The sequence below is a fragment of the Hyposmocoma kahamanoa genome, unplaced genomic scaffold (assembly GCF_003589595.1).
Source record: "Hyposmocoma kahamanoa isolate Upper Pololo Valley unplaced genomic scaffold, ASM358959v1 99879, whole genome shotgun sequence".
Classification (NCBI taxonomy): Eukaryota; Metazoa; Arthropoda; class Insecta; order Lepidoptera; family Cosmopterigidae; genus Hyposmocoma; species Hyposmocoma kahamanoa.
Window position 1 is genome coordinate 3,422,329 of NW_020656077.1, and position 11,769 is coordinate 3,434,097.

Below are 11,769 nucleotides of genomic sequence, written 5' to 3' on the forward strand. Positions count from 1 at the left end.
AAAAACTATTTACATAAGTACTATAAAATTGACAAAAATAAAAACAAATTCTTCCTAAAAATTTTCATAAATATCGGAAGCACAAATTTCGAAATTTCATGAGAACTGTATATATTTGACTTAAAAAGTGAAAGGGCTTTTTCAGCATATTGTAGGTTCCATATTTAAAAGTAATGAAAACACTTGGTGGTTTTTTCAAACATGGAACCTGTAATATAAATAAAAAAAGATCATATATTTAAATTATAAAGCAAAAAAATGATATTTTGTCTTACAACAACTTACGTGTGAGGTATCGATTTATCTAGTGCAATCACTAGCTGCTTGCAAGTGGGCAACACTAGCGTAATGAACTGTCATTTTACTCCGTCTTCAAAAAATACAGACTATAGAATAGTAAGATCAAAGTGACATTAGTATTTTATTTTTCTTTTTCTAATAAATATTTCCGTGTGCAGCGCCTGCTGCGACGCCTGCCGAGCCGTCATCGAGCGGTGCGCAGACAGCCGACGCACCTAGCACACCCGCTGCTCCTTCCGACGCACAGGACGACTCGCAGGGAAAGCACAGCGACTCTAACACACAGGTAAAGGCCATGAGGGTCGATTAGTCTTCACAATCCATCGTTTCAGGCTTCTCGAAACGACGAATCGATAGTGTACGTTTATATCGTTAAAGATTAACTTGAACGCCAGGGGACTAGCGACGGATCGATGCAATTATCGTGATGATCGATCGATTTATCCAAATAAATACACGTATTATATTATCACTATTTTCAGCCACATGTCCCTGGGTTTTAAAATGTTCGCCTCGTTGAAACACTCTTTAAATTAAGCTTTGGTAAATATGGAACACACAAGTTACATTTTTTTAAGGACTTTTCGGAAAAATAATTAAGCAAGATTCTGTGAAAGAGACAGTGTGAAACCAAGGGACATTGGTGATTTGATTTGGTTACTAGATTCTATTTTGTCTAATAAATACCGTTGGCATTTATATTCACTCCCATTCGTGTTTATTATATTCACTCCCATATTTTATTCAAATATCGCCATATTCGGGGAACACAAATGCTGCTGGTAGATAAAACAGTGACAAAGAATAAACATGATTGTATAATATTGTGTCCTCTTATATGCAACCAGCATGTCGAACAACGTTCATATATTTTTACGAAGACGTGAAAAGGTCGCCGGGTTGGCTATTGCTATGGCCTTAACTTACTCGTTAAAAGTCGTTGTCCAGCAACAGATACAAAGTCACCAATTCATTCAGAGGGCATTGTATACGCTTCTATAATAAGATTTCGATTTGTATTCAAAATTTGCCATTTACACGTTAGTTTACGTTAAACTTCTTGTTTAAATAGTTATGGACATGCGTGTAGCTTAATATCAGGTGCACTAATACGTCCCGTCACTTGATATCACAAAAAAGAAACTATGGTGATACAAAAAAATACTGAAAGTTGTACAGCTTCCGCATACATGGATGACAAATATCCTGATACTGACCCGTTTGGCTCCTTCAGATTGTTTCAATATACGGTGTTTGAAATAAATATAGTATTTGATAAATTAGTACAAAATGTTTATTTACGAAGAGCAACCCCTAGAGCTACTACGAATGAGCAGTAGAGTTTAATCAATGTAACTATTTCAAGTGTAATTTGCTCACCGATGAAATAAAGATTATTTGAGTGTAAGTTATATGTATATAACAAGCTATTAACTTTATTATAATTTTAATACTCCATGTAATCTGCCAGGACATGATAACAAAGGAAGAATTGGAAGATAACGTAACAGATCAGACACACCATATCGTAGTTCCATCTTACTCGGCATGGTTCGATTACAACTCTATTCATACGATCGAGAAGCGCGCGCTGCCTGAGTTCTTCAACGGGAAGAACAAGTCCAAGACTCCGGAGATCTACCTCGCATACAGGTAAAATAATGAGATTTTTCTCAAAGAACTTTTACATAGGGTTCAAATTAGGTTCCAGTATTAACCACCGTACACGGCATAAATATGAGTAATTAATCGTAACGTTCCTCAAGTTGCTAAATTAGTACTCGTAACCTTTTGACCCTTTATTATGATACTATACCAGAGAATAAAAAAGTTACGGGGAAGTTACTCTCCGTCCCTCCGTAGCTTTAGATATCACACCGCTCCCCGCGTATTGTTGCGACATTGACGGATGGCAACAAAGGTTGTCAGTGAGTCGTTCGCTAAGGACGTAGTAGTAATAGGCAAATAAGTTTCGACCGTTAAACGGAGTGTCCAGGATGTGACTAGTGCATAATAATAATACGATATTATTCGACGACACAGGAACTTCATGATCGACACGTACCGCCTGAATCCGACGGAGTATCTGACGAGCACGGCATGCCGGCGTAACCTTGCTGGTGATGTGTGTGCCATCATGCGCGTACACGGCTTCCTCGAGCAATGGGGACTTATCAACTACCAGGTACTTGACCCAGCGTGGTGGATTATGTAGCCACTATCCTCTCCTTACACTCAATTAACTACCTTGTTAGCCCAATAGACGCTACATGACAGTAACCCAGACACGAGATTAGAACGGTAGAACCTATTTGGGAACCGAACTTTTGTAAACTGGACACTTAAATAAAAATAATCACATTATGTGCAATAAGGTCCATTATTATTTTTTTAATTTTCAAATTGTGTTTTTTCAATTCCACAATTTGGACCTACGACATTATTTGGTTTCATGTGCTTTATGTCCAAAAAGAGAGTAGTACAATAATGTAACAACCCCCACGAGATGGTATTTTTCTTCATATTTAGCTATTTGTTATAACGAGCATTGTTTTTAGTTGGAGGCTGAGTCACGTCCTACAGCGATGGGACCGCCGCCGACGTCGCACTTCCACGTGCTGTCCGACACACCCTCTGGTCTGCAGCCACTACAACCGCGCCCCACACAGCCCAGACCTAGTGAGCTTATATTGCAAATATTATACCTACCATCTATCTTATGCTACACATATCGCGTAGATAGAATTAAGAATGTTGGTCCGAAGTAATATGGTTAATTTTTTTAGTTACATATTTTTGACGACTTTGGTGGTCGAGTGGCTTGCACACCGGTTTTCATGGTGTCGTCATCTCTGAGGTCCCGGGTTCAATTCCCAATGGGATCAATGTATAAAACTAACTATTCTATATTGATTGTCTCGGATCTAGGTGTTCGTGGTACCGTCGTTGTTTCCGATTTCCATAACACGAGTGCTTTAGTTACTTATTTCGGTATCAGAGCAACGTATATGCTGTTGTCTAATATTTATTTATTTAATATTTATTTATTGCACAGAATGTGCTAAATATTGTTGATATTGCTAAAATGTCATCGATATGCACATATACCACAGAAAGTTTGGTATACTACGACTATTGCTAGTTCATAGTTCTTAACTGATGTACGTCACAGAAATCTGACTAAATGCTCGTTATAAAGGCGCATTCATTTGTAAAACAGTGGAGAACGCAGCAGTGCCGAAGATCGAAGCTGGGCTTCCGAACGGGTCAGAGGTGGGTGCCCCACCGGGTGCCACAGCTGCCGCTGCTGCTGCTGTTGCCGCTGCCACCACGCAAGTCAAGGCGGAGCCCACTATCGACCTTGGCGGAGCCCCGGGTCTTAAAATGGATCAGGTATTTGTAAAACCTAAGCCACCTAGATTACCTATTTGTAAAACCAACGATACCATTGCTCTTCACAAATGTATAAAGATTTCAACATAAGAAGGATGTTTTTTATTTAAAACATGATTTTAAATATTTCTAGTCTTTTTTTTCTAATCTACTAGTTTCAAATACTAAAAACACACATTCTTGATTTATGAATATTAGTATCGTGGAGGCGCTCGCGGTCGCGAATGGACAGAACAGGAGACGCTTCTGCTACTGGAGGCTCTGGAGCTGCATCGCGACGACTGGAACCGCGTGGCCGCCCACGTGGGCACACGCACGCACGACGAGTGCATCCTGCACTTCCTGCGGCTTCCCATCGAGGACCCCTATCTCACCGACGCTCCGTCTGGTAATTTATTTCTGCAGTGCAACATTTCAGCACGTCACGCAACGAGATTACAGTGGTGAAGTTTTTCGACGCTTTTTTTTTATGTACGGTAGTAATAATCAATTTAAATACAGAAGCACTACTTCTTTTCCTCCCCAATTGCTACCTATTGGATTGGCTTGGATTCATTATACATTCACTACCACGCGAAAACCTGTGACTTCGCCGCAGCTCGCCTTGCAAGACCTATGTATAATATTTAATATCAAATCATGTATCTTGTAAGGGCGCGTTCCCATTATGTCGTGACGACAGCTAGTCGTGCAGTTTAAAGTGTCCTGACTTGTATATTTAAATGAAGTTGTTCACACATAGAACACGATTAACTGTTGTTCACGACTTTTGACGTTACGACGACTGACTGTCGTGACAATGGGAAGAGCTAGAACGACAGTCGTCAGACGATAAATAAAACTTCCACGACAAAGTCAGAACAGAGATAATCGCAGCTTCAAACGATTCTGTCGTGCAAACAACAAGGCGGCTGCCGTGAACCGATAAATTGTCACGATCTAATGGGAACAGGCTAGACGCGACAGTCCAACGATAAAAAAGACGTTACGACATAATGGAAACGCGCCCTTAGAGTATAGTAATAGAGATGGTGTGGTAACTGTAGTTGTATTTATTAACATTTGTAACAAACTAGTGGAGTAATTTCACAAAAAATAATTGAATATCAATTTAATACAAATTTAATTACGGTTAATGGCGACATCTCTAGCCAGGGCTGGTAGCTGTCAAGTTACTTAACTGGGCGACGAAATACTTTCATAGATTTCTCGTAGATGATGCTATGGCTAAAAAGTAGTTGAAAACCAAATGCAATTCGAAATTCGTGAGGCGCGCTGGTTGGTTTCGTAACTTAGTTGGCATAGCGCCTGACACGATTTGCTAGAAGAGTCGGTTCGAATCCGGCGGATCGAAGGAATTTTTTCTGAGTGTTCGATCTTTGTATTAATAATTATAACAAACGAGTAGAGTAATTTTACAAAAAATAATTGAATATCAATTCAATACAAATCTGATTGTAGTTGTAATTGTTGTATTAGGCGGTGTGCTGGGTCCTCTGGCGTACCAACCGGTGCCGTTCAGCAAGACAGGCAACCCTGTGATGAGCACAGTGGCGTTCCTCGCCTCTGTGGTCGACCCGCGCATCGCATCCAAAGCCACACGCGCTGCGATGGACGAATTCGCTGCGATCAAGGTATCTATCAAGGCAGTATAATCAACAGCACCCTTGGTGTCGCTTCATTATTGGTGGCACAGTGTTGATATCGTATACTTGGTTTTAGAATCTCTGTATATATGTAATAATCAGAGATCGAAATTCTCAGGGAGTTAATTTACCTAATGTGTGAATCCCCCATATAAAATTTAATTTTTTATTGTTTATTTTGTAAACCGTCCAAAATATACGTTGTTTCAAGTTTATTTTTTAAATGGATGAAATATTTCAATATGTACCTCAATATGTACATAATAAGTACCTCTCGAAAACCACTACAATATTATTTCTTGAGACAATAATTTGTTACAAATAGGATATAATAATTTGTCGCTATTGTACTGAAATTTCAATAAATAATAACCATATTCAAAAATAATCTGTCCCGAGAAGTCCCGGAACTTTTATAAGGACATGTCCACATTATTCTTTAGTTTAGCTAAATTAACTCTCTACCGAACACTACTGTTAATAATGCACCTATCATTTACATTTTTATGCTTAACAACTCTGCAAAAATTGTATATGAATGAAATAAATATCGAGACCTTAGGTTTTCGCAATTGTTTCAAGTTGGAAATTATAGTTACGAACGAACAAATGTATCATGTGTCCCTTTTGTTCAGTATCACTGGCACTATATTTTATTTAATCATACACGAACAGAACATTGGTTTATAATCGTAATCATTTATTCATAATTTATAAACAAATTATTAAATTGTATTATAAACTAATAGTAGAGAGAGATAGTACATACAATAAATTAACGTTTACACTTAAAAAATTCTGATAAATTAAAAAAGAGCGCTGCATTAGCCATATTTTTAGACTAAAGCGAAAAAAAGACCGTTGCTGACATCGTCAGGTGTATGATAGGCGATGACTCATCGCATGATGGTTTTGTCCGTTTTAACCATCTTATGTTTTATAGTTTGATTAAGGAACCTACGTTGCTGGTAATGGTACAAAATAATTGTACGCTTTGTGCAGGACGAAGTACCAGCGGCGATGATGGAAGCGCATGTGAAAGCGGCGGGCGCGCACGGTCCCGCGGCTGCACTCGCCGCGACCGGCATCGCCGGCACCGCGCCAGAGTCCTCGCCGACCAGTAAGTACCATTTCTTCGACATTCGTAGTTGTTGTGGCCTTTATTTTTTAATAATGTCAAGTGACGGGGCGAACAAGTCGTGCGCCTGATGGTAATACGGTAAGCTGTACGCCTGGCCATAACAGTTGCAATGCCACTTAGAGTTTTATATCGCAAAGATCTGAGGGGCACTGCCACTGCGCCCGTCACCATGAGACATAAGTTGATAAGTCCCACGTGCCTGTTAATTTCTCCAGCACCTTTACCCTTCAAAGCTGAAACGCAGTCCTAATGCTCACAATACTGCTTGGCGGCAGAAGTAGGTAAGGGCAGTACTTCCCTGGACGAACACTTTCACAAGGCTGCTACTAAAATGCATTAAGAATTAAGTTCTAATAAAATAATGTACCACACAATTACAGTAATGACCTTAGGGTAAAACTAAGGAACGTCTTGTATTATCAGAGTAATGTAATTAAATCTAAGTCCTTTTTGGAACTCCTACTAGTACCCCTTCAAGTATTTAAAGTATAAATGTGATTTACTTTTTATGAACACAATTCTATCAGTTCAATGATATGACTGAAATAATTTGTCATATCTTCAAGCACCTACACACAGATCCAGTGAATGTGTGATCTTATGAGTTTTTCTTAACAATGCGTTACTCAGGTGAAAAGAAAGAAGGCCCAGAAGTGAAGCCCGAGGCTATGGAAACGGATGAAGGAAGTGAAGGCACACAGAAAATGAAAGAAGAGCCGGCGGAGACGACCACGCCGGAACCTGACACCAAAGAAACTCCTAAGGAGGAGACTGCTTCAACACCTGGTAAATATTAAATATTTGTGGGCAAAACTAAACTTATTCTGCAGGAATCTAGAAAATGCTGTACTAACTGAACAAATATTACTTAACTTGCAATTTTCGACATACAGAAGCGCCAACGACGGTAGACTCAAAGCTACAGGCGGCCGCGGCGGCGGCGCTGGCAGCGGCTGCAGTGAAGGCCAAGCATCTGGCTGGTGTGGAGGAACGCAAAATCAAGTCGCTCGTCGCGCTGCTTGTCGAGACGCAGATGAAGAAGCTCGAGATAAAACTCAGGCACTTCGAGGAGCTCGAAGCTACTATGGAACGCGAGAGAGAAGGTAACAAGTGCAGGACATATTTGATGACTGGTTAAGTGGTAGTAACATCTCGTAGTCATAGCATTACTTATGAACAGCAATAGTTTTGCTCACATTGCTTATAAGTACGCGTGAGAGGTGTGGACGTAAGTAGTCGTTTAGCCAATACGCGGTAATTAAATATATAAATAAAAAATACCAGTATTGTTACAAACTTGTTTGCTGTTTAGAATCTATGCAATGTCATACTAGGAATTCCACATGTATTACGAAATATGCACTAATAAAATTTTATGTATAATATAATTTCCGGACACACCACAATCTCGAATAAACTTTATACATTTTTGTTTACCAGGTTTAGAATATCAGCGGCAGCAATTGATCCAAGAGCGGCAACAGTTCCACTTGGAGCAACTAAAAGCGGCAGAGTTCCGTGCGCGGCACCAGGCTCATCAGCGGCTGCAGGTGGAGGGAGCCCCCCCGCCGCCGCCCGTCGGCGCCAACGAGCAACCCCCTGCCGAAGCTGCACCCCCCGTGCCGCCGCAGCACGCATAAACCTTTAACTAATGACAATGAGCTAGGCTAATATTAGGGATGAACTATATTCGTCAACACGCTTATACTACTGTTTAGTTTTAACACAGTAAATGTTTCTATTATGTTCTATTCTAGTTGACGACGTTTAAGGTAATATCTGCCAATCATGATGTAAGTAGAATTAATAAAACAACATTATTTATGTAACGTAACTAACAATTTAGACTTAGATAAAATCAACGGTAGTTACATCATTCTAATTTATTTTCATATAACAAGCAGCACTCACAGCTGTAAATGGCGTGTCGGGCTATTCATAGTCGTTGTCAATATTGACGCACATTCTTTCGAGAAACGCTGAAAACGGTACGAGAGGCATTGATAAATTTTACAAATCTCAGAAATATATTAACTATTAAAGAGATCCGCGTCATCAAATCGACACACGTCCGTTAAAGCAAAAGTGAATGTGAATGACATCAGTCAACGTTGTTAGAACTTGTCATGCCTAAAATGTATTTTTCTGTTAATTAGAAAACAGAATTTTTAGAATACTATATCTATTGTTGAATACTTACGGTATTCTTTTATTCCTGATTTACAGTATTACAACAGGTATATATACCTCACAACGTCGTGAACGTTTAGCCCTCACTGTTATTGTGTAATGCTACATGGCAATAAGGGTAAACTGTCCATAAGGCATACTATTAATATTAATAGTATCATTTATTTTCTCCCAACAATTACAAAATACTACTGCAATAATGTATACAGGCGTCGCAGAAGGAATTGAGGCGAAAAGAACACCATCACAGTTGTAACTCTTTTCTGGCGTTCCCCGTTGTGCTTGTGCATACCAAGGAGAAAAAATAGTAGATTGTACAACAAGGGCATAAAGCGCTTCATTTTACCCGAGACGAGTATATACTTGGATACTTAAGTCGAGGGTAAAATGGGTTTTATGAACCAGTTATACACTCTGCTTTTCACTTCGATTGCGAGGAAATTAAACAGCAATAAACGATTATTTAATTAAAATTGAATGTAAAATTACACCAATTAGACAGATTTAATGTGATGGTTTTTTTTTATGCACTAGAGCATAAAATCCCATTTTATGCATTAGAGCATAAAATCCTATTTTATGCATTAGAGCATAAAATCCTATTTTATGCAGCCTACACCCAGCATAAATACGAACTTTAGGAGCATGAGAAGTGAAAAAACACTTTTTTTAATTTCGCTGCAGACTTCTAGCATACAATTTATATAATTATATAATTAATGTCATTATATCCTAAGTCGTTTTACAAAATCGTTAATAAATGAAATGATTGCTTTTTCTTAATTCGTGACGACATATGATTTTTTTAAATTATTAAGTAAAAATGAATTCGTCTGCTAAATTCATAAACCTCGTAATCTCCATCAATGCAAACTTTTGATTAAGCACAAAAACAGAGTTACTTAGAAATAATTATATGACTATCTATGATTATACCTTTATTTTATAAGTAAGAGAAGGTCTGTAAATTATATTTTAAGCTTAAATTGCCGGATATTAGGCGTGAAGAGTAAAAAGAGATTTCGTCCGAAAACTGAGATACGAGTTTCTCAAAATGTAGCCGACGAATTTGGGTATGTAGTATCAGAATTCTTTAAACTGAAGTGTCGCTTGTACGTGTGTTTTATTATAATTATTCTTAGCATTGACTTACAATTATATGGACGTCGGGTCCGCGCTAAAAAGCGTCCGAACTTATAGGGCGTTAAAATCGTATACAGAGCGTCATTCACGCTTTAGTCTTCGTTTGTTCGACTGACAGCGAAGCAAGCAAAATTAGACAGTACTGCGATGACATTACAATTTAAATTCAACGTTTTAGCTTTTTCATATTCCTTTACATGTCACTACGTTTAAATAGGTTGACTTGGGCCATTTTTTTCGTGGTTTTTGTATTAGACCCGTCGTCCATTAATTTGTAAGTCAATGATTCTTAGTAATTAAGTTTGTACTTTATATGATTATAGTTAAATGTATTTACGTGGGCTAATTATGTACGACATCGACACGACGTCGACAAATACAATTTTCTACTCAAAATTTTGCAACAAAGCGCGGTTTATCGCGTGGAAATTTCCAGAGGAAATTCCATAAGATTCTTGACAGACCTATCTATTTGACGAATTCCACTACTTTCTGTAGTTAATAGGATTATCTTAGGTAATAGGATCATATTGTATGAACTAATATAAACTTTGCCCTCGGAATGTAAAATCAAGAGTTAGGCTAATTGAGTACCAAATTATGTAATTCAAGTATAATGAAATAGTTTTGTACCGCACTATTTGTACGTTATGTTGTGACCATTCATTCTGATCTGATTGTGGTGAATTGTAACAAGTACTTTTTAATTGTAGCTACATATGTAGATGCCAGTTTATTAAAAATAAAACGAGATAAAGCAAAATATTAAGACTGGCGTTGTTTTATTTATTTATTTAACCTTTAAAGTTAGTATGGTATGATAATGCGTTGACAAAAACGATTACACAGAAATAGTAAGGCTGATTACATGAGGTGACGCGGCGGCGGCGTTTTTTGCCCCGGTGGCGCACAGGAGTCGCGGCCTCACACCGCAGCACTAGCGGCGCTACCGCAGCCCATGCGCCGTGATCATAGATTATAGAATCCGTGATCATTGATTACCAGTCACAGTACAGAATGAACGCCACCGCTGTGATGCTACTTCCTTCGTCGTCGTAAAAAGCAGAAGAACAATTTGGATCCATCCATTTATATCTACAAGGAAAATTTAACGGCATGTTTTATACTGATTACGAAAACTTCAGAAGATATCCTGATAAATTCCAGGACTGGATTGAAAGCAATAAATTAAAAAACTTCGTTTATTGCTCGTGGTTCAACTGCGTAGACCAACAAGTTGGACCAGGAGCAAAAAACTTTGTCCTTGGTCCAACTAGTTGGACTACGGGCAACATTGTATGGGCATTCGACCTACTGATTGGTTTAGTACAATCACCGTCAATATTAATAATGTTACTGGTTCTGAACTAACTACAATTGTTCTCTAGGATGATCCCTGTGACAGTTCATAAAAAATCGCACGATATAATCTTGGTAATAACGTGCACTGTTTAATGTATTTTATGAATTATTTTTGTACGCATCGCTTTTAAGTGAAAATATATGGTGCGTGCAGTCACTGAAGAGCGTCGCAGCTGGCTTTAAAACACAACGTCATATCTACTTTGGAATGGCGACTGATCAGGCCAGCAAACTTGATCTAGGGTGAAATAAGACTATAAATTCTAAGTATTCCAGTTACCAACCTAGCCTGCACCCTGCACATAGCGAAAGGGGCTCTGGCCGCACTTTAAACAATATTCCCAAGGAGGGTTGACGTCAGCCAGGCGGCCGGTCATAAAACACCATGCCAAATCCGTTTACGACGTGTATTCACGTGTTGTGTCGACCCCACCTAGCGGACAGGAAGAAGAAGAAGGTGATTCGTTGCGCCAACTTTTGTAATAAGTTGTCATGGTAGTCTATATTTTTTTTATTTTGCCTTAAAATTATTTTTGTTAACAATTTCGAGAAACATTTAAAACAATTATTTTTATGCTAAAACTATAGCAATGA

The 11,769-nt window shown here is 38.5% G+C and overlaps 1 protein-coding gene across 3 annotated transcripts in view; it reads left to right on the forward strand.

Annotated features, from left to right (window-relative positions):
• The window catches only part of LOC113239400 (SWI/SNF complex subunit SMARCC2), a 28,501-nt gene extending 19,412 nt beyond the window's left edge, over window positions 1-9,089 (forward strand). For all 3 annotated transcript variants that reach the window (XM_026476393.1, XM_026476395.1, XM_026476394.1), the window contains 11 exons: window positions 459-586; window positions 1,772-1,953; window positions 2,344-2,485; window positions 2,859-2,979; window positions 3,521-3,693; window positions 3,892-4,081; window positions 5,173-5,327; window positions 6,342-6,459; window positions 7,111-7,266; window positions 7,374-7,583; window positions 7,921-9,089. In XM_026476393.1, coding sequence (XP_026332178.1) covers window positions 459-586; window positions 1,772-1,953; window positions 2,344-2,485; window positions 2,859-2,979; window positions 3,521-3,693; window positions 3,892-4,081; window positions 5,173-5,327; window positions 6,342-6,459; window positions 7,111-7,266; window positions 7,374-7,583; window positions 7,921-8,120 — 1,775 coding nt within the window. In that variant the 3' untranslated portion in view covers window positions 8,121-9,089. The remainder of the gene's footprint in view (window positions 1-458; window positions 587-1,771; window positions 1,954-2,343; window positions 2,486-2,858; window positions 2,980-3,520; window positions 3,694-3,891; window positions 4,082-5,172; window positions 5,328-6,341; window positions 6,460-7,110; window positions 7,267-7,373; window positions 7,584-7,920) is intronic.
• The last annotated feature ends 2,680 nt before the right edge of the window (window positions 9,090-11,769 follow it).